At 38.2% G+C, this 20,974-nt stretch overlaps 1 protein-coding gene across 2 annotated transcripts in view; it reads right to left on the bottom strand.

The window, feature by feature from the left end:
• CSMD1 (CUB and Sushi multiple domains 1) overlaps positions 1 to 20,974 on the bottom strand; it is a 2,110,588-nt gene that overhangs the window by 489,693 nt on the left and 1,599,921 nt on the right. For both annotated transcript variants that reach the window (XM_017501161.1, XM_017501162.1), the window contains exons 13-14: positions 2,354 to 2,536; positions 845 to 1,171 (exon numbers count right to left, since the gene is read on the bottom strand). In XM_017501161.1, coding sequence (XP_017356650.1) covers positions 845 to 1,171; positions 2,354 to 2,536 — 510 coding nt within the window. The remainder of the gene's footprint in view (positions 1 to 844; positions 1,172 to 2,353; positions 2,537 to 20,974) is intronic.

The following is a 20,974-nucleotide window of genomic DNA, read 5'->3' as shown; positions in this document are numbered from 1 at the left end:
CTCCTGACATCAAATGACTCAGTTGTTTTTACTATACTACTTTGTTGCATGAAAGATCCATAGGTGGGTGAGTAGGTGGGTGGATGGTTGTATAGATGGAAAGAAGAATAGAAGGAAGAGAGGATGACTGAATGGCTGGCTGGATGAATGGATGGAAAAATGAAAAGAAGAATGGAAGGATGGAAGGATGGATGGATGGATGGATGGATGGATGAATGGAAGAATATGGGTGGACAAATGGATGGATGGGTGGGTGGATGGATGGATGAAATAATGGATAAATGGATGAACAAAAAGATAGAAGGATGGATGAATGATGGATTAATAGAATGATGGATGGATGGAATAATGGATAGATGGATGGATGGATGGATGGATGGACAGATGCATGGATAGATTAGATGGATGGAATGATGGATGAATGGATGGATAGATAGATGGATGCATGGATAGATGAAATGGATGGATGGATGAATGTATGGAAGAATAATGGAATAATGGATGGATGGATGCAAGGATGGATGGAATGATGGAAGGGTGGATAGATGGATGGATAAGTGAATGGATGGATAAATGGAAAACAAGAGAGAAAGAGATGTAGGAGATGAAAGAGAGAAGAGATCCAGTCCCTTAGTTTAGGAGTAACCAAGCCACCAATATAAATACAGTGATGTATTTAAGTTTTCAGGATAACACTATATAATTCTGCTACTCTCATTTTAATAGTGATTATAAAACCTCTGAAATACTAGCCTTGAAATGCAACTTCACACACATATAAGAAAAATAAGAACATGTAAGTAAAATGGGATCTTGGATGTGTTGACTGTGTGGGCATACTTACTAGTGTAAGTGATGTTGAACCCTCTGCCAGTAGTAGAATGGTCAGACTGAAATTCCAAGCGAACTATATGCCCACTGCTGGCCAGCTGGGAAGGCACTTCATTGCCAGAAAAGGTACCCAGGACAGTTATGTCAGAAATGCCATCATCCTTGACTGCAAGAAAGTCAAACTGAGGCTCTACATCAAAATCATTAAAGATGAGGTGAATTCGACTTCCTGGCTCCGAGATAATCAACCAGACACAGTTCATGTTGTTTCCATATTCCTCGGGATAATTTGGTGAGAGAATGATCCCAGATGATGCCGTAAAGTTGAAGAAACATGAAACTGTGAAGATGCAAATATATTTTCAAACATTTTGGCACATATCCAAAGAACTGCCAGGTGAAACAGATGGCTAAGAATCCGGAAAGGCAATGTATGCCTGCAAACAGCTATGATGATCCAACTATTTTAATATTAATAATTCTGAACCATAATGTTTTCTTCTTTCCTAATTTGTAAGTTGAATATTTCATTATCTTATAGAGCACAACCAGAACCTATACATAATCAAGCACAAGTTTGGTTCAAAAATGACCCTTTCAAGTTGACCAAAAACGTGTGCCAAGTATTATAATTTCTACTTATAATTTTCCGCCTTCATTAATGTGAAAAAGTATATGCCTCCATCATAGGAACAATTCAGCCTGCTCTTCCATGATAACTTTATAATTTATACTTTACATTTTTCTGTAAGTGCATTTCTACAGTTATTTAAAATTTTATTAGTTACAGGGTAAAGATGAATAAATAAGTAACTTGAAAACAGATCATATTCTAGTTGGATAATATAAACATATTTTGGAAAATTTACTTTTAAGAATGTGTACACAAAATTACACACATACACACATATATATATAAAATTTTTTGAAGGGAGCAACTGTTGGATTTATCTCTAGAGTACATTTTTGCTTCTTATTCCACATAGTTTCATACATACTCTTCAGCCATTGCTGTATTTATTTACAAATAAAAAAAATATTTCTTTAAAACTGGCTGAGAAGTCTTTTCTACTAGTTAAAATAGCATTCTTAAGAGGAAGAGGACAGCTCTTCAACTGAATTTCAAACCAGTACCACCATCCATGCTCACATTGGTGAACAACTGCATCAAACTGTTATACAGCATTATTAAGTCACTGAGGACTCTGTTGATGTCTGATACAGCAGATCATCATCAGCTTTTGATGGAAACAATGGTATATGTGATGACCTTTTTGGTAGGAAACGTTCAGGTATGTTTTATCTAGTACATGTAATAAAACTATAAATTAGTTTTTATTAAATGAAGAAAGCAGGCAAGTTGATGTTTGAGGATGTCCTTGCATGTTTCTGGTAAAGGAAGCACCCCGAGCTATTCTGAGAGCTGCCCTCCCTAAAAGGGTGGTCTGTGTCTTTCTCCTTTTACCCCCTTGCAAGGCCCTTGCAGGACAGGAGAGAGTCCAGGTCAAGGCACAATACTCACATACACAGCTGGGCTTGTTGCCAGACCACTGATTGTTCTGCTGACAGGTGATAACTCTCTCCCCCACCAACTCAAAGGCTGCTGGGCATTCAAAGGTGAGTGTATCTCCATGGAGGAAACTGCTGCCCATTCGCTTCCCGTAGGCGGGGATTCCAGGATCCCCACACCCTCCCTTTTCAATTTCTGAAAATGGAAAAGCAAATGAATGCTTAAAAAAAAAAAAAAAAAAGGAATATTTTTATCTGTACAATTTAGAAAGTGAACATGTGACTTCTTTTATGCTGAACTACACATTATTTTTGTAAATAGTTTCAAAAGGATATTAAATTGATCTAATATTTAATTTCAAAAGCCAAAAATAGAATGCAATTTCAACTGAAGAGAAAGGTATTTACTTTGTTATCTTTTAAGGGATACACATGGCTACACAGATATACTGACAACACAAATGCTGCAATTAATTGGAGCATCTTCTGGGTATGTCTGATCTTTCGTCTGCAATTCCTGCTCCCAAAATGCAAATACTAGTTTTGTTTTCAACTATGTGCTTTATGCTATAAACAATACAATTAAGATTCTTCATTCCCCACTGAATATTTAAATAGAATCTATTTGAATATTCTTTCCCTAAAATGAATGTTAACAGTCATTTATAAAACAGAATGAATAACTATTTGGTCCACAGAGGAAAACAAAACATTCAGAATCAATCTTTCATTAAAACACCACTGTAATAAAATTATGCATCCAAATACACCAAATCTCTAATATATTTTAAATGTTGATCTGTCTCAAATGTTAACTACATGGAATGTTTCATTAAAATATGTTATCTGTTTATTCATTTAAAAGATCTTTTCTGAGAGCCACTGTGTGTCAGGCCATCTTCTAGGTAATGGGCGTAGTGAATAAATGAGACAAAATCTCTGTGTCCCCACCCAATTCTCATTTTGAATTCCCATGTGCTATGGGAGGTATCGAGTAGGAGGTAATTGATCATGGGGGCAGGTCTTTTCCTGTGCTGTTTTCATAATAGTGATTAAGTCTCATGAGATCTGATGGCTTTATAAGGGGGAGTTGCTATATCCAAGTTCTGCCTCTTTGCCGGCTGCCATCCATGTAAGATATGACTTGCTCCTCCTTGCCTTCTGCCATGATTGTGAGGCCTCCCCAGCCATGTGGAACTGTAAGTCCATTGAACCTTTATATTTTGTAAATTGCCCAGTCTTGGGTATACCTTTATTAGGACTGTAAAACAGACTAATACAGGGTTTATGTTTTATGGAGAAAAATTTTTTAAATTAATTTTTTTTGAGACAGGGTCTCATGCTGTTGTCCAGGCTGGAGTGCAGTGATGTGATCATAGCTTGCTGCAACCTCGAACTCCTGGGCTCAAGTGATGATCCCATCTCAGGCTCCCAAAAATGAAAGAGATTTGATGATGAGTAATTTAAGACAAGACAGTAGGGTACAGAGAGATGGACAGAGGAGGAGGCAGTGAAGAAAACGCCCTGAAGCAAGATGGGAATCAGCCCTTTGAGAAAGAGTTGTGATCCCAGTGTGCTTGGCAGGGCAGTGAGGGGCAAATGTACAGAGGCGGCATGGAGAGTAAGGGAGGCCCTGCCTGTGGGGCTTCCTGATGGTGCCAAGTGATGCAGGAAGAAGGCATTGCAGGGCTTTGGAGGAGACTTGGTGTCATGTGATTACAGGTTTAAAAGATTCCTCTGCAGCACTGGAAGAGCAGCAGCAGGAGAAAAATGAGTTCCAGCAAGTTCAGGGTGGTTTCTCTGGACACGTATCCCCAAAATGCATTGGTTTTACTGTTAGAATTGTTTGTGGGTTTGTACTTCATTAACTTGCAGGGGCCAAGAGCAAGTTCCAATTTCTGTCATTTTGTTGTTGTTGTTTTTATAATCTACTTCTTTTTAAAAAAAATTTACATAGGTTTTGGGGGAACAGATGGTATTTGGTTACAAGAATAAGTTCTTTAGTGATACTTTGTAAGATTTTGGTGCACTCATCACCCGAGCAGTATATGTGAACCCAATGTGTAGCTTTCTATCCCTCAACCCCTTCCCACCCTTTCTCTTGAGTCCCCAAGGTCTACTGTATCATTCTTTTGCCTTTGCATCCTTACAGCTTAGCTTCCACTTATGAGTGAGAACAGACAATGTTTGGTTTTCCATTCCTGAGTTACTTAAGTTAGAATAATAGTCTCCAATCCCACAAAGGTTGCTGTGAATGCCATTAACTCTTTCCGTATTACAATTGAGTAGTATTCCATTGTATATGTATACCACAGTTTCTTTATCCACTCATTGATGGGCATTTGGGTTAGTTCACACTTTTGCAATTGTGAATTGTGCTGCTATAAACATGTGTATGCAAGTATATTTTTCATAACCTAAGCACTTTCTAATTAAGCTGTCAGTTTTTGGAAAGTTTGTAGAAGTGACTCAGAACTGAATTTCTGGATGGTTTGAAGGTCTGCCATTAGGGATATAGAAACACTCAGAGGTTAAGTCAGATACGTTGCATTCTAGAGGAGAAACTTTACCTCTCAGTGTCTGGGAATGCCAAAGAAGTAAAGTTTGCATGCATTATCACACTAGTATCAAGACATTAAATACATAGGATATCACCACTTTCTCCGAAGGAGAATAGCACGCACACAAAATGCAGGTATTTGGTTGAGGTTCAATGTATGCTTCACACCTCAGGCTACCAAGCATAGCACGCACACAAAATGCAGGTAATTGGTTGAGGTTCAATGTATGCTTCACACCTCAGGCTACCAAGCATAGCACGCACACAAAATGCAGGTAATTGGTTGAGGTTCAATGTATGCTTCACACCTCAGGCTACCAAGCAAAGATAATCCTTACAGGGTCAGGTCTATGAAAGTGAAATGTTCCTAATGCAAAACAAGCCAAAGAAAGCTACAGAGAACACTTTTGCTTGAAGATAGTTTTTAGAGTTTAAGTTGTTGAACGTGAGTTGAACAGGGCTGGGAATGGATTTACCTAAATTTAATGACTGGGATTCCTTGAACGAGCATGTGTCACTGAAATTGACAAAGTTAATTCCGAACCCTGCATGGTTTATAACAAAAAGGGCTCTTGTTTGATGTGGGCTCTCTGCTGGGAAGCTGAGCTGTGCATCCAGAGTCCTGGCACAGGACCAGGCACCAGATTCAGTTTTGAATCCCCAGTGTTTGCTGGGCCACTGTGATAAATTTAGTCTCATCAAGGCTCAGTGTTCACATTATGAGCCTCCTCTTTCCTACCTCAAAGGGTGGCCATGAGAATTAAAGAATTAAATTCATGGAAAGTACTTGCCATATAGCACTGGAAAGATCATTATTGCTATGATTATCAGCAAACCTTAAACGTTTCATTCTGCCTCTGTGATGATAAAGTTTACAATTTCTCCATAGAGTCAAATAAATTATGACATTTTTGGATACTATTTTTATATTAATTAAGGCAGGGAGCTCTACTGTGCAGGAGTCTCAGAAATGGAATGAGGGTGAGGGTCTTTCTGCTTTCCATGCTGAGGGTCAGGAGAGTCCTGTGGTTCCCCAGTCCCAACAAAGAGGCTGGCATTTGTTTATCCTGATGTATGGCTACTGCTGGCCACGGAGAACCTGTGTTGGACACATCCCTTAGCAGGCATTAGGCACTGATTAGTAGCTATCAAAGAAGCACAGTCCAAAATCAGGACGTTTGTGTATTTCACCTGACTTTTGTTCCTTAGTTGTAGAAGAAATGTAAGCAAGTTTCATGATTATGCCAGTGATGCTTCATTTGGGGGAATTACTTTGCGGTATTTTGCCTTCTTGATCTCTTACGCACTGAGTGGCACTTCTGCCTCCAAATTATGGTGAGAAACTTCACACAGGTTTTAGAATTTTATTTGAGGGTCCTGTCAACTTCACGTAGAGTAGACAATGAGTAAGATACTATTAACATTGATATGCTATGTGTATCAAACCTCCTTCTCTGTATAATCAGGATGGTCCCGATCTCTTGACCTCGAGATCCACCCGCCTCGGTCTCCCAATGTTATTCTTTTTTGTTTTTGTTTTTGTTTTGAGACGGAGTCTTGCTCTGTCACCAGGCTGGAGTGCAGTGGAGCAATCTTGGCTCACTGCAACCTCCACCTCCTGGGTTCAAGCAATTCTTTCGCCTCAGCCTCCTGAGGAGCTGGGACGACAGGCGCGTGCCAGCACGCCCAGCTAATTTTTGTATTTTTAGTAGAGACGGGCTTTCACCATGTTGGCCAGGATGGTCTCGATCTATTGACCTCATGATCCACCCTCCTCAACCCCTCAAAGTGCTGGGATTACAGGCATCAGCCACCATGCCTGGACTCTGTATAATCAAACATAAGATGCCAGAGATGACTTTGACTTGTTTTCTTAGAAACAAAAACTATGGCTGGACGTGGCAGCTCACACCTGTAATCCCAGCCCTTTGGAAGGCCGAGGTGGGAGGGTCAGCTCAGGTCATGAGTTGGAGACCAGCCTGGCTAACATGGTGAAACCCTATCTCTGCTAAAAATAGAAAAATTAGCTGGGTGTGGTGGTGCATGCCTGTAATCCCAGCTACTGTGGAGGCTGAAGCAGGATAACTGCTTCAACCAGGGAGGTGGAGGTTGCAGTGAGTCAAGATTGTGACACGGCACTTCAGCCTGAGTGACAGGGCAAGACTCCATTAAAAAAAGAAGGAGAATAAAAAAAAGAAGAGAAACAAACACTATGGTTTAATATCAATTAAAATACTGATGCCTCTAAAGCAAAATAATAATAATAATAAAATGCTATTCAAAATATCTCTTCCAAATTATTGAACTAGAAATAAGATTTGATAATGAAGGGGCCTAAGGAAAATATTGTTTTAGGATCATTCCGACAAGCTTACATAGTCCAATTACAAATACAGTCACACGTCTCTCTCTTCCCCAAAATACATCATACAAAAATGGTGTCTGTCATTCTAGCTGTCTTCCCAGACATGCCATGTTGCGTCTTGTTCAGGTTCTCACCCTTCACTGTCTACCCTCATTTGCCATCATTGATGCTGTTGGGATCATCTCACTGCTCCCCACGCTGCAACCCATTTCTTGTGCTGCAACCAAAATAATGTCCCAAATTCCGATCCTAAGGGTGACCCTACCTTGCTTGAAAGTTCTCTGATGACCAACTTCATTCTCAGTCCGGATCCTATCTAGGACTCAGGAAGCCCTGTGTGATGTGAACATTGCTGTCTTCCCCTGGTTCTTATTTCATGACATCTTTCCTGGCATTTCACAATCCAGGCATACTACGATCTCTTTTAGTACCCCTCTGCAGCCTTCACACCTGCTGTAAATATTTAGTCCACTCTTTCCTCTGTTGTCTCACTGAATCCATGCATTGTTGATATTCTAATGCAGTCCGCACTTGCTCGGGGATGGCCCGTATCCTACGTGTCTCTAAAACCACTCTTTTCTGCTGCAAGACTTGTCACTCTGCGTTTTATTTATTTTTTTGTGCTTTACTGTAAGCCCTGGGAGGGTCTTTCTTGGTGACTGTTAAATCTACAGCACCTATTCCAGGAGTCAACACACAACAGATGCTTTTCAAAATCATTGTTCTTACTAAACTTTGCAATTTAGTAATTTTTATTCTCATTCACATTTCTTTATATTTTAATTGACAAGTAAAAATTGTATATACTGATCATCTACAACATGTTAGTTTGAAATATGTAAACATATCATAATGGCTAACTGAAGCTAATTAATATACGCATTACCTTACATACTTTTTTATGTTTTTCTTGAGAACATCTATACTCTTATCAATTTTTAAGAACATAACATATTATTATTAACCACAGCCATCATGTTGTATAATAGTCCTCTTGGACTTATTTATATGTCGCATTTATTTATTTGAGATGGAGCCTTGCTCTGCTGCCCAAGCTGTGGCGTGATCTCGACTCACTGTAAGTGGGCCTACCATGGAGTTTTAAACATCCAATTTCTACATAAGAACATATTTGGTATATACTTGAATTTCAAAAAGGGTTGAGAACAAAGTTGAAAGGAATAAGACATAATTGTGCCTTCAGAAGCATAGTTAGCATTCTTGCTTGTTTTCTTTTATGCAGTCAACCATGAGTGTCCCAGGGGCTACATGGAAACATGACCAGGAAATTCCCTGGTCCTTCAGATTTTGCTGCGGTCAATCCTCTGTTAACACTGTCTCTCGTGATGATGGCAGGTCAGGCAGGGCAGGGCTGTGCACATATACTAGACAGCTAGAGCAGAACTCGCTCAATCTACACTGCTGTGTGTTCCTTGTTCTCTGTGACCTGTCTCAACAAGTAGATGAGAAATCCACAAATGACAGCTTGATCAGGTTCTTTCTCTTCTCCTCCAAAACCACTTCTGAAAATTCTTTGTATAAAGGCACTCAATGAATAAAACTAAATTCTAAAATTATGTTCACCCATAGTCATGTATATGAAGAGCAACTTCTCTAAATCTCAGTAGATGACTATTGGATTATATAAGCTAATATCCCTGAATTTTAGTGAGAACAATTTACCAAGAGTTTAAATCATACCACGTTCTGCTCCTATAGTTGTGCAAATTTATTCTAGACAGGGTAATAAAATTTCTGTTTGACATATGAAATAGACTCGGCTGCTGCAGTCTCTGTTACCATGAAGAGTTCATTTAGATTCTTCAAGTTATCGCAGAATTGATGTACTATGATGACGTTCCATAAGTAAGAGAGACCTTTAAATTCCATATGGGTTGCCACTGGATTGCAATTAATATTCTGCAGAAACCACTCAGCTATAGCTGTTCAGGAAACATTTCTTAAAAATAGTGGGAAATGTTTAGCTTTTAGACAGCTAATTTTTTTATTTCCCCAAATAGGAGACCAAACCTCTTATCACCTGTGTAAGATATTTACACAACTTCTTATATGTTTATTCATTTAAAAGCAATGTGGTCCAGCTTGTATGTCTAGCTTTTTCCTCATGTGCTATTTGACTGCCATCTGTATTCTGCTTAGGGCTTAAAAAATTTAAACACAAGCTAGAATAAATAATGTGTGTTCCAGGGCAACCGGAACTACTCCATGTGGTAAGTGCTAACAGATTAAAATGGCCCAAAAATCAGTACATGCTTCCATTTACTGGTTGAAGAGAGAGTGACTAAAAGCAACAGTTTCTTGTGCAAGTTATCACATTGTGCCCGCTCTTAGATTAATTCTCATTTATTTTCCCTGAGGCTTTCACTCAGAAATCTCTAAAATAATTGATTTATTTTCATCATCTTTGGGAAACAAGATTGCAGCAAATGAATGGGAATCTACTGATTCTGGTTTTGGATGGAGTGTCAGAAGGTTTCTACACGGTTTGGATGTGGCACATGCTCCTGGCATTACTGAAAACCGCACAACACAGCACAGCCTGGCACCTGGACAGATGCGGAGCCTCCAGTGTCCATGTCCTTGTCCATCACTATCAGTAACATAGACCCAGAAACTAGCAGATTGCTGTTGCAGCGGCCTTGCTTGTTAAACTGATGTGTAATTGTGCTTAATTATGGTGTTCTGGGGAAATTCTGTTGTGTACATGAAAGACTGTATTTGCTTATCATACAAGTGTGCTTTGTTTGGTTAAAACAAAAATGAGATGATTTCAAAGGTGCAGTTAAAAGCTAAGATGAGGCGGAATTACACCTGCTGTGTTTTTCTTTCCCTCTTGTGGCCTCAGCATGAAACGCTCGACTCTGGAAATTCAGGCTATAAGTAACCACAGCAACGAACTGTCTCCCCAACTCATCTCTCTTGTCTCATGGAGACTATAAGAGTATACATCTTCAAACTCATTTATAGCACTGTCCAAATTATTTATCACTGCTGTTGGAATTCAGAATTTTGTTTTTGGTACTGCCTAGAAAACTATGAGGCTGGGCCTCGGAGAGCACTTACTGAGAAAACAACAATTTTATTCAAGGTATTGGTCATCTACAATCATGGGGTCATATTTATTTGGTCAAATTCCCTGACAGTCCCACTCATCTAGTAACCTGATTTGGGTACAAAAGAGGATTGATTTTGAGTGTAAGATTCAGATCCAACACTGTCCTGTGTCTCAGCTCAAGGGGTCTGTCTGCCATAACCTGCAAGATAATGAGATACAGGCATTCCAGTGACCCCACTGCCCCGCAGCAGAGCAAAACAAATATACTTCCACATCACAGGGCACCTTCAGTGAATTTCCAGATTGGGGATCAGACAGACACACGGGATTCCACAAACAAATGCCAGACCATATGAGGAAATGAGAAGAATAAGTCATTTTAAAGGATGTATTTTTTTCATTTTTGATATTATAGATTTATTTGAAAGACACAGAAAAAGAATATAAGAGCTAAGCTAGTAGAGAAAAGCACCTCAGAATAAATGACAGGTATGAATAACGCAATTTTACTTTCCAGAATGAATTAGCAGGCATTTAGTTCTGGTAAATCATTTTGCTATAGCGTTATTTTAATTTATATTATACTCAAGGCATACCAATATTTAATGCTCTGCTGTGTGTGTTGCCATCATTTAAGGCTGAAACGCCAGTGATAAACCTCGTGGAGGTCGAGGCTTCCCAATGATGACACGAGCTGTGCTGTTCTCTAATTCTTAACTCAGCAGGAACTCAAATTTCTGCTTTAGCAAGTGACACATTTCTGTGCCTAAGTGGTCATCCTCACAGAGGGATCCTATTAGTCTTACAATCTGCAGCAACCAGATGCTCCAGCTTTATTCTCAAGTTCAGGTTCACTGTGAACTTTAAAAATAAAACTAACTCCACTGTTGTTTCCAAAATGAATAATTTAAAATGAAGGATGAAGGTCCTGATCATCAGATGATGCCAGGTGAACAAAATAGGGATAAAAATGCACTAATCTAGAATTTCTGCTTCCAAGTAATAAAAATACACACATATTTTTAATTTTAAATAGGCACATATATTGATTTTTAATAAAAAACTATATGTATTTGTGATTGCATATTGGGAGGAGGATATTCAAGTAACCCTCAGCTATAGGAAATTCTGGAATCTGGAAAATCCCATATCTGGTCAACTGCTATAGATTCATGACTCCTTTTATCAACAGGATTGACAAACAAACAAATAGAAAAAAAAGTGGAGAAATAATTCAGATTAGTTTAGTCACCTACAAGTTTCTAAGAAATATCACATGTTCTTATTGAATACCAAATAGTCAACATCTCAAGAAAAAAAATCTGCATATCCAGATTCATTGAAAGACATAATCTTCATACAGTTTTTCATAAATTATTTTATTTCCCTGCTACTTCTACCTCATAGTCTGGAAGCAGAATAGCAAAGTGAGAAACATGGACTCTAGAAACAGATCCTATTTTAGGTCAAATCTCAGTAACATGCATAATCTATGTGACTTCCTGTGAGTTGTCTGAAGTACCTGTTTATCTAATCATGGTTAATAATAACCCCCATAAAGAGCCAATGCATGAAGATTCAATGCAAAGTGCTTAAGTAATGCCTGATGTATATTAAGTTCTATCTCTTTGCTATTACTAATATTGTCATTGATATTACTTTTAATTTCATTAGTAGGGAAATCATTCAACTTAAGGAATGCCAAACTCAGTCCCCAAAACCATTTGATAAAAGTCCTTAAAATATGCAGCTATTCTATGGTATTTCTCGAGAAACGTATAACTCGTCTAACCACGAGAAAAGCATCAGGTCAATACCACCTGAGGAACAGTCTACACAATACCAACCAGCACTCCTCAAAATGCCCAAGGTCATCAAACCAAGGAAAGGCAGTAACAACTGAGAGGGACCAGGTGAGGCAAGACAATTAACTCAGGGTAGATCTGGGTAATTCCTGGGACAGGAAGAGGACATTAGACTAATTTTTAAAAAGCCATGGATATTTGAATAAAGTCTGACCTTCAGTTAATGATGTTTCCATGTTATGATTAATGTACCTAGGAGTATAAAATATTAACAATAGGGAAACTGGCTGTGGGTGGACAGAAATGCTCTGTACTATCTTTGCTGTGGGTAACACCCCCCATGGGCACTGAGGAAGGAGAACTGTCCAGACTTCAGGCACAATTAGTGCCTGAAGAATATCTTAAAGTGTTATTACTCAGCTATTTCCTTTCTATAATCCTTTATATATAATCATATACTAGTTTATAGAATTAGTGCCTGAAGTATAACTTACTGCTTACATATATCTAGCTTATATAATCATACTTAATACTTATATCCAGCATACTTAGTTCCATATAATCTTTCTATATAATCATATAGGTACCATATTCGGAGCTGTACTGACACATTCAGTACTGATTTATAGAATCCTTCTATATAACCATATAGTAGTTCTTAGTAGGGGAAATGCCTAGAGCAGTCACAGAACAGAAGCAGTACATGGGAAAACAGCCAGACCAGGACAAGAACCAAAGACCCAGGCAGTGGCGTCCCTGCCTGAAAGGGCATACGCTGTATGGCAGGCTTGGAGCAAGAGCCTCTCCTCCTGAAAAACGAGTTGTAGTACCTTGCATCCAGTTCCTGTGGAAAGGAGGCCTCAGGCCTGAGATCCTGGAAATAACCGAGGGAGGAGAACCCCTCTGGTGTGACTACTTATGGTTGCTGTACACCTGGTCAGTCTATTCTCCCCTCTGTGCTAGCTCAAATCATCCTCCCGTAAATATCTTAAGAGAAGAGCACAAGTCTGTCGGCGTCCATTGCATTGGCCTACAATATCCTTCTACAGCTAGTGCTCGATTTATGACCACGATTGGTTCCAACAGACCGGTCGTAACACGATTTGGTTGTAAGTTGAGTAGGCTATATGCACGTGGAGATGGTAGTGCTGCCAGAAGCTGGTCCACACTGTCGTACGCCCAGCTGGGCACGTTTGTACTGCCAGACGCGGAGCAGTTGTGGCTAGCGACTGTGGTCGTAAAGTCGAATGGTCATAAGTTGCATAGGTAGTAAGTCGATCAATACCTGTATTAGAAATCCTTTGAAATCTCCAGCCCCCAGGTAAGAAGTGTTGCACACGACACGTGATGCACACAACCACCTCCTTGCCTTGGTGGCCTAATGGGGGTGGACCCTTTTTCTGTACACAACCCTCTACTACTGTACATGGCACAGCCCCCTACTGCACATGGCTCACCTCTCTGCCCAAGTGACATAATGGGGTGGCCCCCTCGCTTGTGTTTCACGTGATCATGTATGCCCTATTACTAAGCCTATAGATGATGACCTCACTCAGGGCCCTGCCCCCTGCTTGTACCTAATAAATACAGATGCTCCTGGGCATTTGGGGGTCGCTGATCTCCACTCACAGGTTGTGTAGCGCCCCGAGTCCAGATGCTCTTCACCAGTTCTTCAGTGTCCTGTCTCTTTAGTTCTCGGATTCTGCACCTCAACACAGCATAAGGGTCACCCCACAACCCTGTGGGGCCAACAGCCCTACATTTGCAACTTTTCTATAAACTTAAATTTAAAATTTAAATTTTTAATTTTGAAAGAAGAAGTGTTGTTTTTAATTGTCTACTATTGTTTTGGTTAAAAATTTGTCAAATTGTAAAATGTTGGGTCTCCATACCTTTCTCATGCTTGAAATGATTCCTTTTAGGCATAGGTTATAGAGTACTAAGATTCTGAACCTTCTATTACTTTCACCATTATGTGCATAGATGGAAAAGATCCCTTAAACACATAAAAATGGTACATGTTTACACTCCGATACATAGATGATAGATAGATAGATAGATAGATAGATAGATAGACAGATAGATAGATAAGAAAAATGCTTCCCATGATTGAGAATAATCACTCTAGTTTCTCTTTGTCCAGTTATCTAATAATCAGAATTTATCATATACTAAAGAGACTAATACTACCTATTTGTAGTTTTCTTCTGTGCTGTAAATTATAAAAAAAAGACACTAAAACTGTGCAAAGTTTTACAGTGATAATGGTCATTTTATCACAGTATCTGAAAACAATAAAGCTTCATTTGCCAATTCTATGCTTATTTTTAGTATGAAAAAATGCAAATTGTATCTTTAAGATGTTATGAAATTGGTAGGCAGTTTCTCTTCTTAAACTCATAATACAAGACAACTGAAACCAAGTGTAGAGGAAAATGTATAGCCATAAAAAGTATAAAGGGTGGTGGTCCTCAGGGACTGGACCCAGGGATTGGCCGGGGGTTATCCAGAAGGAAAGATCTGGATGCAGGATGACAAGGATGGGAGCCACACATATAATGGACAGTTACTACGTACAATACAGGTTGTAATTAACAAAAGATAAACATCATTCTCTACCTGACCAAGGGCTTCATTATTATTTTATTTACTCGAAACTAAAAATAGAGGACTTCTCACTAAGAAAATAACAATTTTGTAGACTCTAGTAGTATCAGACCATTTGAGTTAATATTTAGCCTGTTTGACTATCATGTTTTAATCTCCAAGATTAAAAAAAAGCCCCCAATTTCTCAATGATAGACTCTACAAATTTATTTTTTAATTTAATTTTATCATTTATTTATGTATTTAATTTGACACAGAGTCTTGCTCTGTCACCCAGGCTGGAGTCCAGTGGCATGATCTCAGCTCACTGCAAACTCCACCTCCTGAGCAATTGTCCTGTCTCAGCTTTCCAAGTAGCTGGGACTGCAGGCGCATGACACCATGCCCAGTTAATTTCTGTATTTTAAGTAGAGAAAGGATTTTACCATATTGGTCAGTCTTGTCTCAAACTTCTGACTTCAGGTGATCCTCCCAGTTTGGTCTCCCAAACTGCTGAGATTGCAGTCGTGAGCCGCCATGCCTGAATCTACAGAGGTCTTAGAGTAGATTCTATCATCTACAGCTATTCACCCTTCCCATGACTGGATGATGGATGAAACCTCCAAGGTCACTCTACTCTGCACCAGTGTTTCATTCCTTTGGAACTTTGTTTTGCTTATTTTCAGTATTGTTGCCTCTCACTGTGAAGGGGCTGCAATTTCCTCAAAGGCTGGAGTCACACTTAGCCATTCACTATTCTTGATAGCACACAATTCTGGGAATCTCATCAATATTCAGTCAACAATTTGGGGTTTGTTGAGGGAGTTGGAAAAACTGAACCACAAGTTAAATCTCAAAGAGGAACCAAGATTGTTGGTTGTGGGGCCACTTTCTAGAATGTGTTTTTCCACTCACTTTTCCCAAAATGCTTACTGAAAGAATCTTTTAAAAATATCATGTGCCTATCAGTAACTCTTACAAAGGAGTCTGTTTGAAAGCACTTGAAAAAGTATACTACTAAAGAAATCTGTTTAAGAAAAAAAAAAAAAACAGAAGACAGAAGACAAAACAGCAAATTTTGAAAAAGAGCATGTTACCATAGGGCTAGACCATGCTCCATCTTTTGGGAATCAAGTGCGAAAAAAAATAAATCTTTCAAATCTATTTTTGATGCATTTTCTGATGCCAATGATTTTATGTATTTTTCACTGTCTTAGTCCCCTTGCACTGTGATAACAGAATACCACAGACTGGGTAGCATATAAAAAGCAGAGACATATTTCTCATGGTTCTAGATGCTGGGAAGACCAAGGTAAAGGCACTGGCAACAAGGCTGGTATCTGATGAGAGCTGCTCTCTGCTTCCAACATAGTGCCTTGAATTCTGTGTACTCCAGAGGGAGGGACACTGTGTCCTCAGGTAGCAAAAGGAGAAGGGCAGAAGGGGGCGGATTCTCTTTGTTAAGCTCTTTACCAAGGGCCCCAGCTCTTAGTACTATCAAATTGGCAACACCTGAATTTTACAGGGGACAACTTCAAACCACAGCACCAGTTAGTCTAGTTGTACAGTCCTATACATTTTCTAAAAATAGTTAAACAGATGAAATTATTTTTGGTTCACTTGTTAGCCATCCCAGTTCAGCAATATTTTTAAAGAATCAGTTTAATTACGGAATGAATTAGGTACCACAAATTTTACCATGTCTAAATGAACAATTTGATGAGTTTTAATCTGATGAATTTCAGTAAACTTTATAGTCATGTATCCAACACCAAAACCATGCTATAGAGCCTTCTCATTCCTCCAACATTTCCTCCATACCAATTTTCAGTCAACTTTCTCCCTTTCCTGGCAACCAGTTATCTGATTTCTGTCACCACAACTTTCCCTCTTCCAGAATTTCATATCGATGGAATCATAGGGTACATACATTTTTGTGTGTGGTTTTTTTCGCTGTAATGGCTCTGCGATTCATCTATCTGGTTTCTGGTATCAGTAGTTACGACCTGTTTGTTGCTCACTGCTTCTCCACTGTGTGGCTTCGCTTCCACTTGTCTATCTTACCACCAGCTGATGGGCATTTGGGTTGTTTCCAGTTTGGGGCTATTATGAAGAAAGTCTTATGAATGTTTCAGCACAGGTCTTTGTGTAGAAATGTGTTTTTATTTCATTTGGGTGAACACTTAGGAGTGAAACTGTTGAGTCACAGAATAGCCATATACTTTGTGGTTAATGGATATGCCCTCAGCGGCCTTGACTCTCCTCACAACTGGAATGGTGGAAGTCACCTACACTAGCCCTAGGGCACCCACCCCTTCTGTTTAGACAAATGAATTGAGGCCCTGAAATAAACAGACACCTCAATTATTTAACTATTTTTGGATACTTACAAAATCAGAAAAGATGCGCACTACCAGTTTTCTTTCTTGGTATAAAAGCAATCTCTCCAAGGTCTTCTGGACCATTTTTTAAAAATTTTACCTCCCTTTAAAAATTATTTCTTTTATTTTCAATATACTCATTCTTCAACTATAAATACGGGCACACATTTAGCAGTATAGGAAGCTCATTTGTATCTAAGAGAATGATGAAATACTCCACAATTCCATTAGAGTTCATCATATTGGTTTGAAAAAGCCAGATACTGCTTAGTTTAGCCTATTTATACTGAATACAATTGGACTTAATAATCTCTGATTAGAAAACTTAAAGAACTATTGAATAGTTCATACATTGCCCAATTACTGCATTCACTGAGAGTGTATCAAGCAAACATACCACAAAGTTGCAAATATAGTCTGTGTTTTTATTTACTGTTTGTATGTGAATATGTGCAAATTAATGATTGTCCCTTAGGTTACACAGATTTTAAAAAGTTAAAAAATTATTTGGCTATTATCCTTGTAGTTTTTGTAATTCTACTTAGTAAAACAATAAAATTTGATGCTAAAAATATAACCCTAGTATCACAATTTGAACACAAAATCTTTCTTCTTCATTCAGATAAAGAAAAAAAATTGTAGGCTTTTATGATTATACAATGATCTTACTTACTTTGTCATTTCTATCAGGATGGAACTATCCTTCTTGATTATCAGGTCAACTGTCAAGGAGCCACAGTACTTGTATTCAAGGAACCTTTGTGTGACTTAATAATGGCCCAAGAGTAGTGAAACTGGCATACTGTTATCATTCTATTTTTTTAAAATATTATTTTATTTGAGACAGGGTCTTGCTCTATTGCCCAGGCTGGGTGCCATGATGGCTCAGTCACTGCATTCTCAGGCTCCTGGGCTCATGTGATCTTTTGACCTCGGCCTCTTGAGTGGATGGGACAGCAGGTATATGCCACCACACCCAGCTAATTGTTTTATTTTACTTTTGCAGAGACGGGGTCTCACTATGTTGACCTGGCTGGTTCCAAGTTCTGGGCTCAAGCAAACCTCCTGCCCCAGCCTTCCAAAGTGCCACCATGCTTGTCCCACTTTATCATTAGTCATTGCTGTTAATCTCTTACTGTGCTAGCATATAAATTAAACTTCATCATAAGTATGTATGCACAGAAAAAGCATAATACATAGGGTTTGGTTTCAGGCATCCTCTCGGGACTTACAGCTTTTCTCCTCTGGTTTAGGCAAACTCCTGTACGTTGAAAATGCCCTGTCCCAGCAGCAGGGAGCCCAGAGTTTTCATTATTCTGCTGCTGTTGTTAGTACATTCTGCCTTCGATAAAAACATCAAAAAAAAATCTGGCTAGGTTCAAATGCACTCTTCCTCTCTTTTTATGCAAAAGACAGCAAATTTAACCAAAGTAAATTCCAACACCTTGATTCATGCATATTGACACTGAGGTGAATAACTATGACCTGTTGGAACCAAACTGATCAACAATGACCACAAAAGATTTAAGTATCTATCATCTCTAATAGGTGAGCAATGAAATCTTCATTGCATTTCCCACTAGAATAAAAGGGGTTTTATCTCAAGTAAAACTGTGTCTCTGTGAACCAAAAACATGGGTCTATATACAATCAGAAAGGGTGAAAAAAGAATCTGTGCCACTCTGAAAATATTCTTGATAATCTGTGAAAACGCAAAAAAGTAAAACAGACTATCTCATGAATTAACTTATACTTGATAATGTTTTCCAAATTTATATTTTCCTATCCCTAATATTTTCCTTTAAAGAACAGTAAATACAAAGTCAGGACATGAGAGGACCTCTACTAGAATCAGAATTTTATTCTCAGTAATATACACACTGCTCTGAAAAATTTCATCTCACAAATTACAGAAGTTAAATGATTTCTTGATCATCAATTTTAAGTACCAGAGGTTATTTTGTTCCATAGATTATGTATCCTACAGCAAACATGAGAGTCATAGACACTTGAAACACCCCTTTTGAATCTAATTTAGCTTGACTTCTCAGACTTTGCTTTTAAAAATATATATACATATAGGACCATCACTTTTCAAATCAATTAATAGAAAAGGAAGTTGGAGACTGTCCACCTGCTCTTTCCCTCAACTGCCTCCTCTCCTCCTTCAATGTCATCTTAAGTGACTTCTCCTTATTAAACATTAGGCAGATGAAGATGCAAGGCAATATAATTTTTTATTTATGTTTTTATTTCTTGACACAGCCAGTTTCAAGGTGAGATGCTCTAATTAACTTTTTAAAACCTTGCCAACTTACTCTATTTTTCTTGCATTAGAAACCACTAAGTCAAATTATTGTGCTAAACTCTGTAGTTTACTAAAATGTAGGCTTGATATAAAGTAATTGGTGGTAAGTTATACTTAATGGGTTGTGTACAGTTAGTTATTTCATGTTCCCAATCAATGAATGTATTAGTTCATTTTCATACCACTATAAAGAACTGCTCAAGACTGGGCAACTTATAAAGGAAAGAGGTTTAATTGACTCAGTTCAGCATGGCTGGGGAGGCCTCAGGGAATTTACAATCATGGTGGAAGGTGAAGGAGAAGCACAGCATCTTCTTCACAAGGCAGCAGGAAGGAGAATGAACACAGGAAGAACTCCCAAACACTTATAAAAACCAACACATCTTGTGAGAACTCACTCAGGATCAGAAGAGCAGCATACGGGAAACAACCACCATGATTCAATTACCTCCACCTGTTCTCTCCCTTGATACACCAGGATTATGGGGATTCTAGGGACTACAATTCAAGTTGAGATTTTGGGTGTGAACCCAGTCAAACCATATCAGTGGATAAGCATAAAAAGAACTGCGGAGATTATATTGTTCTGTGGGATTTTCAAGGCCAGCCTACTTCATCGAAAACCACAAAATGGTATCAGAAGTGCAAACTGGAGACCTGGAAATGAATCAATGAATCAATTTTTCTTCAAGTCCAAACATCTCATAATAAGATGATCCAGTCCTGATTTAATAACTATAAGTAATCATAAAAATTTAACAATATTGATTCCACAATTCCTATAGAATTTTTGAAATATTTAAAATGAACAATTTCACAAATGATGAAAATATTTAATAAAGATGAAGTAAAAAGAATCTTTTCAATCAATACTATTTGTATGGAAATACTATTTCAAATGTATAAGATCTCAAACAATCTATTCCACCACACTCTGCAAAGCCAGTGTTCATAAAGTGATCCCACAAAAATAATGATCTTTATTAAACTACCATTAAGTCCCTTTATCTCTTTTATCAACTTTTTCAAATTCCATGGAAACGTAAAAGTAATTATTTAATTTTTATCAGGCTAATAATAAGCTATCTTGATCAAATTCAGAAATGAAACAAAAGACTCTTTTAAAAACCCTCTCTGGAAGACTAATTGCTTCTAGCAGAGGAGGTGTCTGCCTGTCAAATCGACTGCTGTCAATGTGCAATGTTAGCATCTGTCTATGAGCTCAGCTGATAATGCACAGGGCTGACCAGTTCCCTTGGAGAAACAGGAATTAATAAAGTAAAGAAAATTTGAATTTTAGACAGTGGAATTAATCCTTACTTAATTCAAGAACATAGCAACCTTGTCAAATTGCATTATCCGGTTTGTAGCAGCTACCATCTCTTACATCTGAATTTAGTTATAAAATAGTTATTATTCTCACAGCACCTGAAATTTTGAAATTAAGTAGATTTTAAATTATATTTGTTTTGATATATTGTTTGATCATATTTCTTTGATATATTTGTTTGATCATATTGGTTTTACAAGTTCTAAATTTCAACTAAATGGCT

This window comes from Cebus imitator, unplaced genomic scaffold, assembly GCF_001604975.1.
Source record: "Cebus imitator isolate Cc_AM_T3 unplaced genomic scaffold, Cebus_imitator-1.0 Scaffold279, whole genome shotgun sequence".
NCBI classification, from domain to species: Eukaryota; Metazoa; Chordata; class Mammalia; order Primates; family Cebidae; genus Cebus; species Cebus imitator.
Note: the sequence above shows the minus strand (reverse complement) of the source record. Positions and strands in the feature narration are given on the sequence as shown.